This window comes from Carassius gibelio, chromosome B17 (assembly GCF_023724105.1).
Source record: "Carassius gibelio isolate Cgi1373 ecotype wild population from Czech Republic chromosome B17, carGib1.2-hapl.c, whole genome shotgun sequence".
Classification (NCBI taxonomy): domain Eukaryota; kingdom Metazoa; phylum Chordata; class Actinopteri; order Cypriniformes; family Cyprinidae; genus Carassius; species Carassius gibelio.
The window spans coordinates 17,966,532-17,986,403 of NC_068412.1; the positions used below are offsets into that span (position 1 = coordinate 17,966,532).

General features: G+C 38.9%; 1 protein-coding gene and 2 long non-coding RNA genes across 4 annotated transcripts; 1 reads left to right on the plus strand and 2 right to left on the minus strand.

The window, feature by feature from the left end:
* Nucleotides 1–2,483: 2,483 nt before the first annotated feature.
* xpo1b (exportin 1 (CRM1 homolog, yeast) b) lies at nucleotides 2,484–17,984 on the minus strand. Of its 2 annotated transcripts, none has more exons than XM_052580521.1 (25): nucleotides 17,023–17,984; nucleotides 15,250–15,381; nucleotides 14,793–14,894; nucleotides 12,417–12,489; nucleotides 11,249–11,310; nucleotides 11,115–11,159; nucleotides 10,775–10,956; nucleotides 10,610–10,658; nucleotides 10,236–10,355; nucleotides 9,748–9,876; nucleotides 9,493–9,651; nucleotides 9,199–9,396; nucleotides 8,967–9,105; nucleotides 8,704–8,885; nucleotides 8,465–8,621; nucleotides 8,065–8,228; nucleotides 7,809–7,943; nucleotides 7,542–7,725; nucleotides 6,993–7,099; nucleotides 6,074–6,268; nucleotides 5,702–5,870; nucleotides 5,472–5,606; nucleotides 5,035–5,194; nucleotides 4,371–4,467; nucleotides 2,484–4,032 (listed from the first exon to the last, which is right to left on the minus strand). In XM_052580521.1, exons 2-25 carry the CDS (start codon nucleotides 15,373–15,375, stop codon nucleotides 3,886–3,888), a joined length of 3,216 nt encoding a protein of 1,071 aa, XP_052436481.1. In that variant the 5' UTR covers nucleotides 15,376–15,381; nucleotides 17,023–17,984; the 3' UTR covers nucleotides 2,484–3,885. The 2 variants fall into 2 exon arrangements, with proteins under 2 accessions (XP_052436481.1, XP_052436479.1); XM_052580519.1 differs by lacking the exon at nucleotides 17,023–17,984 and adding an exon at nucleotides 15,655–16,584.
* Nucleotides 13,139–14,069, minus strand: LOC127976238 (uncharacterized). Its single transcript, XR_008157755.1, has 3 exons — nucleotides 13,995–14,069; nucleotides 13,746–13,812; nucleotides 13,139–13,205 (listed from the first exon to the last, which is right to left on the minus strand). It is a non-coding gene; the product is annotated as an uncharacterized LOC127976238 (long non-coding RNA).
* LOC127976237 (uncharacterized) lies at nucleotides 17,847–19,249 on the plus strand. Its single transcript, XR_008157754.1, has 2 exons — nucleotides 17,847–17,986; nucleotides 18,708–19,249. It is a non-coding gene; the product is annotated as an uncharacterized LOC127976237 (long non-coding RNA).
* The last annotated feature ends 623 nt before the right edge of the window (nucleotides 19,250–19,872 follow it).

The following is a 19,872-nucleotide window of genomic DNA, read 5'->3' on the forward strand; positions in this document are numbered from 1 at the left end:
ACATAAAATAACGACTTCTCATTGTATAGCATTGTAGCTTATCTCATACTGTACCAGGGATTGTGAGTGAAACAAAGAGGGAGAGAGAGGAATGATGGGACACAGCTTAGTGCTGCCATTGCCAGCTGTGTCAGTGTCAAAGGGCACAGATTCCTGATGCTCTGTATCTCGGTGTCTTTCAGTCCAGTTTAACTGTGTCACTTGACCTGACATTTATCCTTTCTCTAGAACTAGCTACAATTGGTACAATTTCATCTGTTACAATTTCATAAAGGTACTGTATATGCAGGGGTACTGTAACAGGGTGGGGGAGAGGTTAGGACAAACGCAAAAGACCTGCAACGCTGATCACGGGGGCCCGGAAACCATAGCGGTGCCCCTCTGTATAATTATTATTATTGTTGGATATAAATATAATCCAATTTACTTCAACTTTAGAAAATCATTAAGATTCATATTCTTTATTAAGTGATTCTTAATATATTTTATAATGAGACAAAAAAAGCATTAAAATAAACTATAAGTAATAATTTTGCTATACTAAAATAGACAAAATAAGCTAAATTCATGCAAGCTAAAATAAACTCCCAAGATCAAAAATGTTAAATCAGGTATAATAAGCCAGTTAAATAAATAAATAAAAAGTCTTAATCCTTTTTCATTACTCATTAAACCACACAAGACTGGAAAATTTTAAATTCATTGGTTTAACAAGAATGGGAACCCTAAAGTACATTCGACTCATAAAACTTTGAATTTTTTTTTTGAAATGCAATTATTGTGTTGTCGATTTGGGCACTGGAATCAAAAAGGTTGAAACCATGCACGCGAGCCTGCAGATCACACCAATAGATGGCAGTATAGGCTTTACGACACTGAACACGAGACAGTATAGGTTGTGACCATTGACTGTATAAAAATAGGTTTTGACACACGTTTCGAAGGAAAGATTATTTATTTCTTACTGTTTGTAGGATTCTATAACATGAATGTAAATGTTATTATGTAAAACATGCCCTTTTTCTGGACTATTAAATAAAATCTCACTCGAATAATATATTGCTGCAGATGTTATAAATATTTTACTTTTTTTAGTACTTTTAACAGACGTCAAACTTTTTAAGGTTTACAAAAAAGTAGGCTACTCCACATATTTTAAATTCTAAAAATGCATACTTTCATAATTAAATTGATAATTAGGTTTGTTTAACACTAAACCACCTGTTTAAATGAGCAGGGTGGACTTGACTGACCCTTGAACAGCGTTTCTGGAAGAGGTTCTACTGGAACGTGATGGACATTCACTCCCATGTGATGGACATTCCAGTTGTAAAGTGGGTCATGGGGAGAGAGAGCTCATCTTTCCATGGGAGTGAATTTTACTTGTCACAGAAGCTCACAGGAAATATATTACTATCAATTACAACACAGGGCCAGTTTCAAACCCCAAGAATTGTCAGTCCTTGAACTTCGGTGGAATCCGGAGGGCTTCAGATTGTCACTTGGGTGTTTTCTGAAAAGTTCTAGAGTCAAACACTTTCCCTGGGAATTCCAAAGACTTTGTTGAATCATATCTCCAGACCTGTGTTGGATGTGGCACTGGCAAAAACAAACAGCAGCGATGCATTTAAACAACTGTCACGGCATGTCAAATGATGCCTGCGTCTGCATATGGATCCCTCTTGAGACACAAAAAGAGATGCGTTTCTTGGGATGTGCATATTAGAGTAGAACTCTTCAAGGAAAATGCATCAGAAGAGAAACTCAACACTTGCTCTTCCGTGCCAGTCACATCGCTCTCGAGATCCATTCAACAGGATACTGTTAAGAGCTGGACGGCGGGTTTCGTTTTAACCAAGGCCTTGGAGGAGCATTAGTGTGGAAATGGATCTCAGCTGCTAAGATCGAGCAGGTGGAGGGTAGAATTCGTAAAGATCAGCTGGTTTGAGTCCAGCTGCTCGTTTCTGAGTTGGTGTAGTATACAACATCCTCTTTACCAACCTAACGTGGTGCTGGACTTAAAGCAGTAGCCCCCTTAAACGTTAAAATGCGGTCATCATTTACTCAGCCAGCCTTGTCATTACAAACAGGCATGACTTTCTTTCTTGTGTGAAATATTAACTAAAAATATTGAAAAAATACTGTTACAATCTATATTGAAATTAAAATGTAAAAAATAAGTTAATTTAAAACATTATTATGTAACAGTATATTAAAAATAATGCTAGTAGATATTATGAATAGTGCCATAGTCCGAACAAGATCCCAATCGACTTTAAGTGTACAGACAAATATATATATATAATGTGTGTGTGTGTGTGTGTGTGTGTGTACGTTCTGCAGAAGAAAGTACACATTAGGGGTTATAAAATTACAGTTTTAATTTTTGGGTGAACTATACCTGTACTACTAAGCTTCCATTAATTTGAATTTATGAATTTACACAAATGAAAGAAAGAAACCCCAAGAATCAGACAAAACTGTAAAATTCTTTCAACTTTAATCAGTTCAAAAAGTTTCACAACAAATGCAACAAATAGTAAAGGGGAAAATTCACCATTGATAATCAGTATTTGGATTGGTACATTCTTCTTCCTAATGAGAATGTTGGCATTCATGTTGTTTTCTCCCAAATAAACCACTGCATTTTATTTGGACAGGACCTAAAAGGTAAAAATGAAAACTGCAAAAATAAAAAATTAAATGTAAACTGAGATTTATTTTGCTCTAAATAGTGTCCTGCAGCACTACAGCATGGTAAACAATGTAAATTAGTACAATTTGAAAAACTCCAAAGCAGTCTCTGAGTGAGTTAACATGAGCAGTTATAAAGGTGTAGCCTACAAGAACCCATAAATATTTCAACCACTTTTTTTAAACTTCAATTTAATGAAAGCTCACAAAAGGAGCAACTGTCCTCATTGAGGAAAACAAAAAACCTTATGTCGGCTTAGCGACAACACACACACGCTCACACACCCACAACAAAACAGGACGAAACATCTGCGTGTTCCCATGGTAGTAAAGATGCTGTACAGTGATGCTGATATGAACATGTAGAGGGGCTGCTCAACACTCCGGTGTAGAAAAAAGAAAGAAAACGGAGCGTCGTTTTGAAACGCCACTCACAACCACAGCAGCATCGATCAGACCGTTCAACTCAGCGACCCGCTTCACATTCTGCTGAGAGCTACTTTATACTTTAGTCCCGAACCACTACTGGCTGCTCACTCAACACACATGAATCTCAGGGCAATAAGCGCACTGCACCTCTGCTATCTTACCAATCACAGTCATCTGTTGACATTCTCATTGGCTAGACCAGGTGTGTCGCTCATTGGCCCACACACTGACCCTAGGTACCATCCACCCGCTGCCAGAACACATACAGCCAGCTCTTTGCAAACACAACAAACTGCACTCTGGTCTTTATATATAATATACATGAACAAATACATGATGTGTGTAAGGAGAGGAGGAAAGAGAAGGGAAGAGGGGCAGCGAAAAAAAAAAAAAAAGCGAGCACAAGCGAGTTAACTGTACAGATGTGTCACTTCATGCACGTTCAGATTACAATGACCAAACAGAAGCAGTTAACAATGGAAAGGTAATACGTAAAAGTGTCTGTATGAAACGCGTACTATGCAAATAGGGCCACTGGGTGACAGTATCTTTTACATATTGGCATTGTTTTGGTCAAGAGACCGCCAAGTGCGGAAATCGCCTCCTTGCAGGAAGAGCCTAAAGTACTTGCACACTCACACACACACTTATGAGAAAACACACAGATGGCCCACAGAAGAGCAGTCACAACACTGCTTTAGTTGTGTGTTTAGTTTGTTTAGGAGTCAGCGCAGTGTGTGTGCTGTGCGTTTGTCTGTGAACTCAGTCGCACATCTCCTCGGGTATTTCGTGAGGGTTGAGGATGCCAGGCACGGACATCTGCAGCTTGTGTTTCTCCTCCTGGGCCTGACGCAGCGATGTCTCCCTCTCCTCCAGAAACAAATCCGAGGTGTCCTCACCCGCAAATTCCTACAGGTACACAGAGAAACCTTTAAGCATTCATGCATTCTGCTTGCACTGACCACTCTGCCAGAACGCTGTGATCTCTGCTATAATCACTCTTTCTCGCCATCTCACACACACCTTCTGTCCCATGCACTCCAGATGACCCATAGAGTTACACCATGCTTCACGGACAGCACACTTTCTCTCTCACACAATCTCCATTTTCTCTACCACACACTCTTAACTGCATAAACACTATTCCTACTGATATCTAAACATCTGCACATGGCAAAGATAAGATTTATTAACCTTTATTATACTATCAACTATAGCTATGGCTCTTAAGTGTCCTTGCAGCTCACCTTGATCTGTACAAGGAAATCCCTCAAGTGTTCCTTGAATGCTGGTATGTCTTGGTTTAAACTGAACAGGCCAGTCACAAATACCTTGACCTGGGCACTACAAAGACAAAGAGAACAAATAAGAAGTAAGACAGGACATACTAATAAACCCAGACAAAAACAGTCCAAAAAGCCTGCTGCTGAGAAACAAAAACCTTTTTAATTAATCTGAGAGCAAGATGTCTACTGAGAGACAACAAGTTTATACCTAAGAGATATGTTGTGCAATACTCAAGCAAATGCAATAATCATCACAACAGCAACTGGTTTATTTACAGGCACTTGAGAGACAGAACACAAACCTGTGTGTTCTTAAAATAAAAAAATAATAAAAATTGGTTACACTTTATTTTAAGGTGTCCTTGTTATGGTGTAAATGATGAGGAATATTAATTAACTACATGTACTAACTATATGGTAAGGGTTAGGATTTGGGTTTGGTTTAGGGTTACTGGCATGTAATTATACATCATTTATTGTTATTCTTATAGTAAGTACATGTAACGTGTAACATGGACACCTTTAAATAAAGTTTTACCAAAAATGAATGCATCTCCAAAGCTAAAAGACTGGACAGAGGCAGTTTCTGGAGTGCACAAGCTTAGGTGCACTGTGGTATACTCACTCTTGTAAGTGTGGAAAAGCTGATTTGAGCAAGTTGGCCACATACTCCTGAATAAACACTTGGTTGCTGACTGGGTTTGAGGGATTTAGAGCTGTACTGATTTTTCCTTCCTCGACAAGGTTAAACATGTACGCCAGAATAGAAGCATGCATGGTCAAACCTGCAAAACAAATATGCAGAGGTTGAACAAACAGGAAAAGATTTAATCTTGTTCAGTAAAGTCACTATAAATATGGATTTTAAATGTTATAAAAATAATATAAAATATATTTTGAATTACAATTTTTTTTAAAAATTAAAATCAATTTGAAATAAATGTTAATAATTAAATGAATTCATCAAACCAAAACCTTAATACTCATGATTACTACGTGGTTACACAGTGTTTAGATAAAAGTGTCTTTTAAAAAGCAAGAGCGAGAGTAGCCAGAACTGACCTGCTGTATGTGATGTATCTGTGACGACAGAGAAGATGTGTTGCAGGATGTCACAGAAGTATGTCTGATAGAAGCTCTGAGCTGCTGCTTCCTCCTGGGCCACGTTCTGCAGCAGTGTGTAGAGAATCTGAAGGCCTGCATGATATTTTTCATGGTACAGTTGTTGTATGCATGTTATGATAAATGATTAGGGTAAATATTGCTTTGATAAGTGATATTTGTGTTCTCACCAGTGTCTGCCACATTTCTCATAGTGTGTTTAAAAGCCCATATAATAGAGTCAAGCACAAGCTTAAACTGGGCTGGTGGGATGGCCAGGAATGCTGGGAAGCAGTGAGAGTTCACCGCCTGCAGCAGGTAGAAGAAATGAGTCCGGTGTTCTGGGTACTCTTCAAAATCCTGAAGAAACAAAACAAAAACAAAAAAAGACAAAAAAAACATGTAAAAACAAAGAATATAATGCACTTCCAGATAAAAAAAAGACACATTTCAAAAGACTCTTCAACAGAATAAACAAACATAAACTGGTTTTTAATAATAAATGACAATGGAATATTAAATATTTATCACAGAATGTGGAAAGATGAATATGGGCAGCTTACTTTATTGATCATGTTTAACGTGCACTCAAAGACTGCATCAAATATCTGTGGGATCTCTCCAGTAATGTGTCCACCCAGTTTGTTAACGATTGTAGCCATGGTACTAAGCACTTCAGGTTCTCTTGCCGCTGGGACATTGCGCTGGTAATCAATGAGCACAGCATCCAACAGCGGAGGAACAAAATTCTCCCCCACCTGGAGAACAGACAAAAAACACACATGCGCAGACAGGCTTAAGGGATGAGCGGATAAGTGTGTGTTGTGAAAGGACAGCACTAATCTGAACAGGTCCAGACTGACAGACCTGAAGCAGGTATAATAGAAATATCTGCATAGAGACACACATACTGGATCTAACCAACACAAAGACACGAGACCCGAAAGCCTAGAGATGCACTTGCTTCCCAGATGAGATGTGATGAGCTGCTTGTGGGTAGTTGTTGCATAATGTCTCAAAATTAAGATTTAGTTTTTAAAATTAGACTTTTGTTTGAGAAATGTAAAAGAGCATGATTTGGATCCTTTTGCCATTTCAAAAAAAAAAATGTTATTGCCGTCACTAGTTAACTTTAAATGTGCTGTGACAAAGATTCAAAAGTAAAAATATGCTTGAATGCACAGGTTTTATATTTTAGTAATTTTAAAATACATTTCAAAATAATATATAAAAATTACAAAATGCTGTTAAAATATAAAATTTACTTCACACTCCTGGTTACATGGCTACTTTGACATTTTATTTAAAAGGTAAATTAAAATGAAAAATATGAGATTTTAAAATTTACGAGAACGCAATACTGCAAGACATGTCTACTTCTCAAAAATATTTTGTCAACTACACATTTAACAGCTTGATTTTATTCTTTTTTTCTTTCAGCACAGACCCTTTGCTTTAATAAGTCTGTGACTTGTGTCTCACCATCTGTGGGTCGTTGGAGCGGCTGACCCAGCCTGATATCAGTTTTAGAGTCTCCCTCTTCACCGTGCGCATGCTCCTGATCAGAGGCTGCTTTGTCACCATCTCACCTATATAAAACAGACAACCACAAACCAAATAGACAGATGTAAACAAAGCACTTGTGGTTCTTGCGTACAGTTGATTACATAATGTTTACACAAAAAAAAAAAAGTTCAGAGAAATCTGATTAGTAAGAATATTCTTTGGGCAACTATTTAGTTAAACTTCACTGATTCTGTTCTAGCTGTAGTGCTATATATAGCTACCCAGACAGCCCTGTAATGGACTGCTGTCCACACACGCACATGACACTAAGCTCTGCGGCAGCCTTTTGTCTTCCAGCTGAGTGAGTTTGTGCAATCAAACTGACTTCAGTTTAATGTGGATCTGTCACTCTGAGATAACCAACAGAGATGCAAATACACACATGCACACGGTAATTCTGAAATTAAACTCACTATTTGTCTAAAACACATGCCCATCTGTGATTATAACCTCTAAAAAACACACCATTAGTTTGGATGGCAGCAGAGATGTTTTCACTGAGGCACTTGTATACATTTAGCATGTCCAGGTAGATCCGGCCCAACTGAATAACAAAAGGGTGTCCCACAGCTTTACATGCTCTGACATTGGTCTTCAGGATGCTGCCCAACTGCTTCACTGTCTCCGGGTCCTTCAGGATGTCCACATTCTACAGCAGGACAACAGCATCCATTTAAGGTCAGTCGTAAAAATGAGCAAAATTAAAAAAAAAAAAATCACAATAAATCACACCTTGGTGGCCTGCTGAATGATGCTGTCCCACACCTGGTTAGGCAACAACATGTACTTCTCTATCAGGTGTTCCTGTACAGCCTGGTCGGTCTGCGCTCCAATCATATAGCCGACAGCTTCGTAAAATGTATGCACCTGAGAACAGCAAATGGTCACACTGCAACATCTCCTCAAAAGTTGTATATTTCCAAACGCCCAATGTGTCACAACGACACACAGAGCAGGCTAACTGAGATGAATAGGGTTTATTTGGAACCTGCTGGGGCTGGAGGTCACAGATGATGGTGTTGATGTTGTTGAGGATCTCATCAATGAAGGGCATCACCTCTCCCACCTGCACCTGCACAAAATGTCTCCTGCACTTCTGAGCAATCTTAATAAATGTGTCACACGCCATGTCCTGCACTCCATCATGGGTTTCTAAGAAGAAAGAATAGTGAAATATTTCTAGGAGAACATGATTCCCTCATAATCAAGCTAAAATTAGAAGCTCAAATATATGTAATAAAGCTGTTCCATAAATGACTAAAATGTGGCACTGCTTTGTAGGTGTAATCAAATCTGCTTCTATTTAAAGATCAATCCAAAGATATCACAGCTGTATACAGATGCAAATCCCTGATTCTATTTTAAGACTCAAAGACTTTGTGACTTACCATGCATGAACTCAAATAATTTGTTGACAACAGTCTTCAGGAATTTCCAGTGCGCACGTAGGAACCGTGGATATTGGCCCACTATGTACATGATGTTGGAGGCAATGATGGCCTTGTTATCCTTGCCTCTCTTCTGCTCACATAGACCCAGTAAGTCCTGTAGATCACATGGGCACATTATTATAATTTTAATTTTACATTATGAGACTTTGGATCTTTGCATTGTAGGATTTCTGCACCTTAATGACGGTGACGAGGAACCGTTTCTCATCTTCTTCGTGCATGGCTCCACTGATGGAACCAATGGCCCAGCACAACGTGTTCAGATTCTTCCAGGACCACTCAGTACCATTCACCTGATTATGAAGCTTTTCTGTCATAATCCGCTCTGTATCGGCATAGTCCAGATGGGTAAGATAGACTGCAGAGAGAGAAATATGATGATAAACAGTTAAGTTGCCAAAACCTCTGGATTTCTAATATAAAGGAGTAGATCTCTCACCAAGCGTCTCCCTCATGTTCTTGTAGAGGTTAATGGAGTCTGTATCCTTCATGAACTCTCGAACCACCTCGCCCTGATCGTTCTCCACAACCAGAACTTCCTCTGGCTTGGCCATGCGACTCACCATCAACAAACGCACCTGCAGGACAATAACGCAAATGATTATGCTATGATCACTCTCTCCTTCACCTCAGGTGAAATTTCTTCTTGAATATTGGGTTGGTGAGCCAACCTTAGAAAGAACAGGCAGGTAGAGTTGTCTGCGGGGTGGTACATCGAAATGTTGGCTCCCTGAGAGGAGAGGAGAGGTGGATGTTGAGAAAGGACTCTCTCTGTAAAGCTCAGCTGCCAGGTGGTTCCAGTACTCCAAACAGATCTTAAATATCTCTGTCTCTTCCACCTCTGACACCAGCAACATGTAATGTAGAGCCTAAACCGAGAAACAAACAAGGCTTTAACACAATGGCATCAGTGACTGAAGCGGATTCTTCATAACTATGTGAAGTTCAGTCCAGAGTGTATTTACCTCCATAAGCGTCTCTCTGAGGTTCAGTCTTTTTTCTATCAGCTGTCCATGCTCTTTGAGGAAGGTGCAGAGGAACAGGCTGAGGTTCTGAATGAAGTTTTGCTCATCATCTTTACCATTTGCATACGCCAATCGAATGTTGGTGTTCAAAGGAAGCATCTTCAACACACAAATAAGAGAGAGAGAGCATCAATCCGGCCCAAAAGCAACTGGTATATGGGAACATACTTTGAGTTGCCCTATAGAGTAGGTTACCTGTTTGAGCTGCATCATGGTCAGAGTGAAGAGACTGACAAACTGCTCCTCATACTGGCTGACACTCACTCCTGCTATCTCAGTCAAGCACTTCAGCGTCACGTTGCGAAACATCGGCACATTTAAAAACTACAGTTCAATCCAACAGAGAAGAAAGGCCAACAATTAGTCATTGCTTTGTAATTGTAAAATATAATATTTGCAGTTATTATTGCATCACTATGTAAATATACTATTTCACTGTAAAATAAATAAATACATGTTACAAATCAATTTACTACACTATTATCTTGAATGCTTGACTCTGATTTGTTAATTGATGCATGTTACGGTCTAATATTTTAGTTTTTTTAATAGAAGTATATTTCAGTGTTGGTTAGTACGGGGTAAAAATGAAATTATCTATCATACAACAGCAAAAGAATTCTACTATGTTCCTAGTTTTTCCACAAAGTCTGTAAGAGTAAGAAAATCTGCAGGTATGTTACCTTGTACACCAGAGTACTGATGAGTTTGGTTTCAAAGATATAGCCCAAGGGAATCCAGTTGAGAAACCTCAGCAGAGTCTCTAATGTAGCATGCACAAGTGGGGCATTCTGGGAATTTTCCTGAGAATTGTATGGGAAGAAGAAAAAACCTTTAAGCCACTAAAACTTGGTCGTTAACATATGGTTTGTTTCGTATACAAATCAGCATTAGAAGTTAATCCTGCAATCACAAACTAGAACAGCTGGAATTTGTATTAAGCAAGTATGTGTGTGTATATGATTAAGAGAGAAAGTCTGCATTTCCCTTAGCAAATAGGAACATTTGTTATTTCATTGTTATTGTCTGTGAGAAACAACATGAAAACAACACATACCATCACAAACTGGCACAACTGGAATATCTGGGAGAATTCATTGCACATGCTGTGGAAACCAGATCACAAAACAATACAGATTAATTAACAAGAACAAGTAATGTGAATATGGCCTCATTTTCAACCATAAATTAGGACAGTTATTCTCTTTTAATGCCGGCGTACCTGTCCTTCAGGTGTTTGGCTTTCACTTGTGTCATCTGGCCACTGGAGAAGTCAAACACCTCCTCACTGAGGAGCTTAAGAATGATCATATTGTTCTGGCAAAGGCTCTCACTGGTGCGGCTAGCTCCAACAATATCACTGATAAATGTGGGCCAGTGTTTCGGCCACTCCTGCTTCAGGATCTAAACAAAAACATCAAGTAACGCATTACACAAACCGGAAGAAAGGTAGCAGACATTTTCATTTCAGTCATCAAATATACACACACATAATTGTTATGTTATAACCTGTGGATATGAATCTCTAATTTCCTGAGACGAAGCAGTCAAACAAACCTCACCTGTACCAATATCATGTTGAGTTTTCCAATGTACACTTTTTCTTTCTAAAAAAAGGCAGAGCATAACATTAAACAGACAGCGGGGAAGAAACCACAGCAAGTTGAAAAAACAAAATAAGTGGAAGTTCACTGACCTCAACATTGGCTGCATCTGATGATGTCTTGATAATGAGGCCCACAACATACTTTTTAATGCCTGAAATAAAGCAGAGCAGTGAAGAGCGTCAATGCGTACAGTAAGGCAGCATAAAACCCCATTAACTCCCCATCCGAATGAAAGAAGCTCATCTCAGAGGACTTATCTGTACATCTGCAGATCTGCATTAGCATATTAAAGATTTGCTACCTTTCTCACATTTGAAGAAACAACAACACTATTTGAAATTAAAATTTAAAGTAAATGATGCAATGTTATGTCTGTTGACTGAATATCTAATACTGCTTAAAGTAATCCATATGAATCGAGCGGTTTAATTCAGATTGTCTGAAGACAATCAATTGCTTGTAAAGGTTGAACAGATTTAATTTAGGCTTTTACTCACATGTAAACACTGATCAGCGAACATAACCAGAAGCTCAACTTAACCTGAATAACACACAAGAACAAACCTTTTCCGGAAGCTTAAGTTCACTGATCAATGTTTTCATTTGAGTAAAAGCCTAAATTAAATCGGTTCATCATAAAATAAAATAAAAATCGATTCTCTTCAGAAATTTTGACACAACTGTTCGACTCATATGGATTCATTTTCCAATCTCTTTATGAAGTTTTTGAAGTGTGGTAGCGGTATCGTAAGTCTAACTGACCAAACTCTTTGTGTAAAATTCTATTTTTTCATTTGGCTGGGTCCAGACTGACAGAGACATGTTTTGGATATTGTTGAGACATCAATATTGGTTAAGCTGTATGGCTTAGAAAGTATCTAAGTGATGATTCATTAGCAATTTAAAAATGTGACATCATGTATTTCATTTCATGTGATCTTAACAAAATTGCAGATTCTGTTTTTTTTTTGGAAACAGATGAACACTAAACTGAGCAGACAACCCTCCATGCATTTTTAAAAGGGGAATTCAGCCAAACTTGGCAATCACACACTTGATTCTAATGAATGTGTTGGCCTGCTAGAAACCTCTTGTAGAGTCAAGTCCATCGCAGAGTGAACTGTTTACTTCTACATTTCAATGATCCCTTCACCGCTTGTTCAAATCCAGCCTTTGAGCTGCTTATGACTTAAGAATTGATTTAGACTGAGCTATGAATTACTTGTGGTGAGGGGAATTCTTGTGAGTCAGTCTTACCTTCACACTGGTTTCTGGGCAGAATCTTCCATCTTGTTTTAATAACTGTTTCCAGAATCTGCAGTGCATAGTACTGTAATGCCAAGAGAACAAATCAAGAGTAAATGATCTAAACATTAACCAGCCAATCTGCCAGAGCTGTACCATTACACAAGGAAAACAAAAAAATTACTCCTTACTTTGGCTGCCTAATATATTGTCACACACTCTTTGGTTTATTCCAAATTAATTCAGATTGAAAAAAAAAACCATCATGCAGATTTGACTTCAGTAAGAATTTGATTATACTCAAAAAAAGAGAACCAAAAAATAATAATAATTTCCATAATCCCCCATCAAAAATATATGTATGGGATTCTGTAGAGGTTTTGCTGTTTCTGGCCATGTCACACCAGAATGTGAAAGACAGGAAAAAAAAACGTTAATGGCAAATAGCTAAATGGTTTGATTCTGTGCCCAAGCTACAAAGCAATCAGCTTGGGGAAGCAACATAACAACTGTGTCCCAAAACAAAGAGAACCGAAGGAATCTTTTAAGAGTCAATAGCCACTCACAAGGCTTTGAGCATCAGTGATATGTTTCCCATTGGTCAAATAAAGAAAACCCTTTATGCGACACTACTGTTTTCACCGGTAACTGGTGTGGGTCTCAGGAACAGCAAGACGAGCCACAGGATTGGGTCTATAGACTGCCTTAAGATGTTTTACATACTGCTCTTAAAAGGGTATTCATGGTGCATTAGTGTTCTTGATATGGTCACTAATGTTATTTGGATTAACATCATTTCAACTGTAGGGATTAATGAGAAAAGAGAAAAAATGTTAATGTGTTAAAGCAAAACAGGGAATACAGGTCACATACAAAGAGAGGATATTAAAGGTGAGGCCTGGAGAAGTAGGTTACTTGCATACAGACACACTTAACCCTGTAAATAAAATAAAAAAAATCACCAGGATCCTTTCACCTTTAATTTTTCATAGATAAATAATAATAAAAAAATAATAAACGAAGGCAAGACAGAAAAACAATGCAACATCACAAAAAGCATCAAGCATCAAATGGCTCACTTGTGATGTTACAATATTTCTTTGTGTACGATCAAGACAAGAAAATATAGTAGAGGAGAAATGCTGGGGGGGGGGGGGGGGGCAGCACACAGAGAAACTGATGATCCCTACAGTGGAAATAACTGTTACTATCCATAACCGAGGTTAAAAAAGGGGGTAAACTGCCTGCCTATCTCCCTGCTGTCTCTGAGCTCCACATGAGACATGTGCAGTGTGAATGGAGGCACAGCAGAATTGAGAGTAAGGGAATGAAAAGGTAGACCTTGTGGAGGCCTGCCGCCAAAGCCTAGCTGTGTCAAGATGCACAGGAAGACACACCCCTTTTCGTCCTATTACAAGCAATCAACATAATGGAACATTGTGATTAATATCAAATATGAACAACTTCAATTAATTGTCTTTTGTTTGCTTTTGCACCTACAAAAAAGGCTGTAAATAAATGTTCAACAGCACTTTAATGCGCTCTTTCTGTATTTTGCTTGATGAATTTAGACAAATTCAAAGAATTTACCTGCTCTGTATATTTTCCTGTCTGTTCTTCTAGAGCCCTCACTTTTGGGCCATTATCATTTTGAAATTACAGATACTGTTGATAAACCAACTCAAACATTAGTAATGACCAGAGTGTTAAGAGCAATCTTAAAAGGCAAGGAGACGGCAAACTGGGTCAGATGTACTTTGAGGAAGTCTATTAACACACTGAGGAAGACAATTCATCCCAAATACTACACTGTTCACAAACTACTAAATGATTTACATTCAGTCGTGAACAAATACACTATGTTGATATGAACTCTGGCAGTGTGTAGTTCACCAATTAAGAAATTCTGTTTCAGGGTACTAGAAATTCTACATGTTGAATTAAAAAAAACAGAAAAAAGAGAAAAAAGAGAGAAAAATCCATGGATAGGAACTTGGATCAAATGGATCAGGTGTTTTATGACCCTAAACAGTCAGTCATTAATACACCTCTGGCTGCAGTGCAGGTCTAGGTAGTGAGATATTTCATTGTCAACAGAGGATCCTTACACACCAATTTTAACTTAGACTTTGCTTGACCAGCACAAGGCTGTGCAGAGAGGTGTAGGAAAATGTGATCTCACATGTGTACAGAAATTCATTCTGTAGCATAATTTCTGTTTTTGGAATGATGCTTAGCAACCCCAATATACTTAAGAAATGGGTATTGCAGATTTGGAAGGAAAGAAAACAAAATTTTGTTCCTGTATAATATGTAATAAGAGATCAGATCTTCCTCAAAGTATAGAAACCATGACCCTCCACCTGAGTAAGTTGGGACTCAGCTTACTTTGGTATTCATATTCTGAGAGAACTCGAGAATAGTGTCAACACGTGTCCAAGCATCTGGGTGCTCCTTCAAATGAGTCAGCACCTCCTGGGCCATTCTTTGCTAAAAAAGAGAGACAATTGTCATAACTTACACTATAATAACAACAACAAAAAAGCGGCTAAATATTAAGTATGTAAATGCATACACTAGTGTATAAATACACACATACATATGTACTGTATATGCGTGTTCTACTGCTTAATATTTTTGTAGAAACAGTGATATTTCTTTTTAGGATTATTTTTTGAAGTTCAATTTAACAGCATTTATATGAAGTTGAAATCTTTTTCATTGCAAATTGCAAATGTCTTTGTCACTTTTGATCAATGTAATCGGACCTTTCTGATTTACAGATTTATTTTTTATTATTTTTATGGTAATGTACTTCACCTGTTTGTGGAAAAATCGTACTTACCTGTGGCCCAACCCCATGGTACAGACAGTTGACCACATTATCCAGCAGGTTGATATCCAGTTTCTGGTTAAAGTCCAGCAGCTGTCTGGCTGCATGGTCGGCTAACATTGTCATAATTGCTGGCATAGAGCTCTGTGGGGGACAGGGAGGAGATATCCGGCAGGGGCAAAGTCAAGCGAAATGCACATTTGATTGAACAAATCAAAACAGCTGATATCCCCCCTATTACCACCCTCCCTCCACCCAGGTCCATCCAAAAAGCCTTCTATGACATGGACTGCCACCAAACCAATGCCTGCTAAAGGGTTTAATCCTCAATAACAATGGGATAGGTGGGTGGCTCGATAAAGGTAACATGTTTGCAGAATGAATATCCTATATGTGCGAGAAACAAGGGCCACTCACATGAGCTTGTGATCACATGAGCCATTATTCTCTGAATGAGACCACGTGCTAGGCAGCCCTTTCGCTGACGTCATTCTGTTTACATATAACACAAGAGACGTAACGAGCTCTCCGACTAACAAACAGTCCTTATCTACTCGTATCGAGCTTTTATAACACCAAGGGACTTCTATAATGTTTTTACATACAGTTTGAAGGACACTTAAAGGCCACTGCTCAAGCTAATTCAATTTGCACCCTGGAGCCAAACTATTGCGTAACGAGGTAAGCATTACGGCCAAGAACCCAGAAAAAAAAAAGTTTGGCATTGGAGGAAATTTCAAGAATTTACTTGGACATGACACAGTCGAGCTTTGTGAGACCACGAGTCTCTCAGGCCTAAATAAAGCTTTGGTGCCATAACTAGTCCTCGGTACTGCGCAACCTGTTGATTTACCCGCCTTTTCCACACCTTGTTTCTTTCAATAAGAAATGTCCACAATAGGATCTGTACACAAGGGCTACTTATCAGCTGATTTCATGCACACGTCTTCAAAACACAACTGGATTGGACGCCTAGGAACGCAACAACTTACACTACTGATGCGATCGCTGTAGATTGTTAAGCCACGTTTATGCGTAAAAATGCATTGCTTTTTACATAGCATGCATGCATAATTGTTGCCACCCTATCTTACTAATGGGGTTAAATGGACAACAAGGCAAATGCTTTAGTGCGCAACTGACGTTTAAAACGGTCCAGCGAGCACCTCGTCCATGACAAACACCGATGTTTCTGACGGTCTACACCCGTCTCGGATGACTTTTAAGGGGGTGACATTGCAAGAATCTCCCTCCCTGACTCCGGAGCAACCCCTCCCACCAACAGCGTGCTCTGCACCCTTCACCTGAAAGCTCTGCAGGCTTTACTAGCAGTAAACCAGGTAAGAAATAGAGTGCGTGTATTTTTATATGCCGTTAATTCTTCAAATGAATGCTACAGCACTACAAATGTCTTAAATGCATTTTACAATTGCATTTTGCTCGCTGAAACAAAATACTCTGGGACTGCGCTGGCGGTTAGCAATTAGTAGCTAACGGTATTTGTTTTTGTTTTGCAGTTACGTGAGATATAACAATAGTTCAAACTGACAAAACCCAGATAACGTTACATTATTTAGTACAGTGCTGAACACTAACGTTAACCATCATCAGGCAACATCCCTCATAAACCCTCAGCAGCAAAGCCATTTCACTTTCTCTCGACCTTAACCTCCATACGTACAATTTCTAGGCATTTCTACACAATCTCACAGCATCATCATTATCTACAGAGCACAAACCAACCCAAGCACTGAAGCTGCAAGTTTTCATCCCATATTTACCTACCTAAAGTCCAAGCCTTTGAGAGAAAGAAGGTGGGCTTGTCTGCCAGAGTTGCTAAAATTATGTTTATTTGATCCAGTATCGTTGGTGCCTGGTTTGTACAAGCTTTCTGGCTTTAGGATGAGCCGTTGACTGGCCAGCCACACTATTCCTCTGTGAAGACTAACGTACACGAGCTAGTTGCTTGATATAAGGACCACTAGGATGTGAATTCCGCACCAACAATCACGGCGAGTTCTGTATTTTCTCACTCCGATTCATTTTACGAAACAAAGTTAACCTTAATTAAGAAATGTGCTCTGTACTGAAGTATATTTTGCACTAGGGCGGTATTAGAGACTGAGCCTGTGCCTCTTCTTCTCACAAGCAACAAACTCGTAACCGGTTGAAACCGGTTCAGACTGGGAGATTCCATCTCGGTTTAGTTTTCAGCCGATGGCGCCGCGAAAAGTTTGGATTAACGTCACGCCCATGGAGGCGTGCCATTGGACGCATCGTTGCTAAGCACGTCCTTACTGGCGATCCATTGGACGACGCACACGTCAATCAATCTCAATTCTTTTGAGCGCCCACGCGACCGATCCGCCCGTTTAGACTACAGAAAAAGAAGGCAAAATGCGTGCCGAGTGGATTTGTAATTTGCTATAATATTATGGTCGTGCTTTATTTGTTGGTTTTACAGGGAAATGCTAATTCTGAGTTACGTATATTGCGCTACTCTTTCGAAAAACAGCCGCGTTTATATATTTCGTGAGCTTTATATTAACCGTTTTTTCATCGTCAACAACAGTGATCGCTTAGTAACACGCTTAATTGTATACAGGTTCGGAAAAATGAAGTTCACTGTGGACCGAAGGAGATCGAGGGCATCGAGTCCGTGAGACGGATGTTGGAGCTTGTACTTGTTCTGATTGTAAGCTGGTAATTTTCCACGAGCCACGAAGGGGAGTGGTTGTTCAGAGTCAGGGTATGATACGCATGGCATGGGTCAGAGCCTGATACAATTGGCTTGTGATAGTCTTCATAAACTTAACTACCGCGAAGTTAACTCCAGTGTGACAGTGATGTATTATAAACCCGTCGAATAACTCGAAAACATTAATAAACTGTCCGTGTGGCACTTCATAGAGACGTCAAAAGCTTGCATGCCCCCTCCCCCATTGCAAATCACGTGACGCAACGCCACTTAAACGTCAGTTGATGGAAAAATACTGGATTTTGTGTGTGCAAACTGCTAGTGTCTGTACTGAACAAAGAATGAGAAAAAGAATACATTGTCCTGCAGTCAAGAAGTCATTAATGCTCATGCATTTTTTTTTTAAATAAAACTTACATTTCACAAGGTCATGGTGTGCATTTTATACATGTTGAGTATCTGATACAGTATTTCCCTTTAGATCAGCATGTGTCCCATCATGCACACCTTTTTAAAATGTTTAACTAAATAAGCAGTGTTACAGCAGTTTAGGACTAGTAATTTGGTAAATGATATGCTCAGACTTAACCAACAAACTGATCTCACTTCCAGTGACGGTGAACCTTTAATCCAAATGCAGCAGGTTTATTCTTGAACCGACATAGCACTGTGTTTTTCTGCATTTAGTGGGTCCAGGCATAATTTGATAATCAGCTGTTGTTGTATGAATCAGATCCATATTTACTAATTTTTATCCTTTTATTATGTGTAGGTCCCACGCTGCTGTAATCTTTGGCGATAAGTGAGATGTGGTGTAAATGAATTGTAGTTGTCATATCTACCTGCCTGAGAGTAAAGTCAGTGCCACAACACAGGCCATCCTGCTTTCCAGGAATCACAGGTGAAATTCTCTGAACCCCAAGAAGGTTGATGTTCCAGGTTTTTTTTTTTTTTTTTAATAAATGAACAAAGAGTGGGTGCATCTTAAACTCTTTTAGATAATCCTTCAGAAATTGTCACCTGACTAGTATGAGCTGAATAATGTTGTCCATTTGTATGTCATTGCTTTTGTTTTGTTAAAATGTTTTTGCACAGATCATAATTTCAGAGACATATTTGTGCGAATTGAAATCCCCAAATTAAGCATGGTAACTGCTTTAAAACAGCAATCAGCAAATGTTCTCTTATTTTAGAACTGATGTTCCTCAGGCTATGACTTCACTCTGTGTAACAGAAAACTTGCCATGCTTCCTTTCTTTGTTGTCTCAGCTGTTTTGAATTATTTTGAGAAATACAATAAACCATTGAAACTTCTCCGGACGTCTGTTTTTGCTTATTGCAGGTTCCAGAACATGCATATGTATGAAAGGACAGAATGCGTTTTTTTTTTTTTTTTTTTTTTTTTCACTGATGTAAAAAACCTTGCATGTTTCCTATATTAAAGCATGTCATTAATCAACATGTACAGAGTGTCTGAAAATCAACAGGGTCACGGGGATGACCGAAAGAGGTCATCTTACTGAAGTGAGCAGTAGGAGGGGTGGAGGAGAGAAGCCATGCACGTGCATTGTGGCACACACATGTGAAATGAGGTGGGCTGCTCTGTTCAGGATTCGGCTGGCTTAAGCCCGTTCTGTCTGGTCCTGCCTTTATCACCTCCTCCTCTCAGTCACTCAAACAAGTTTGACAGTCGTCTTGTTTAGGGTGTGTTACGTACTTTCTCATAACCTGGGATTTCTGCCATATTACATTTTTTGTTTTTATTTATATAGTGAATGATTTTGTAAGTAAAGTAGTCACATAAAGACCAGGCTATATTTAAGTCCTTTATTATTATCTCTAAAATGTAGTTTTTATTTTCCATTTGAAAAAGTGCAAAGTACAAAAAAACAGACCAAAGCGCAAATGTATCAGTCCATGCTTTCTTCACTGCTCAT

What these genes read in the sequence shown, in the direction of transcription:
- xpo1b (XM_052580521.1), bottom strand. Translation starts at nt 15,375, where the DNA reads ATGCCAGCAATTATGACAATGTTAGCCGACCATGCAGCCAGACAGCTG. An exon ending in AGTTGTGCCAGTTTGTGATG is followed by an intron (nt 10,356 to 10,609) that starts GTATGTGTTGTT and finishes TACAATTCTCAG; the next exon opens with GAAAATTCCCAGAATGCCCC. An exon ending in ACCTGCCTGTTCTTTCTAAG is followed by an intron (nt 9,106 to 9,198) that starts GTTGGCTCACCA and finishes ATTGTCCTGCAG; the next exon opens with GTGCGTTTGTTGATGGTGAG.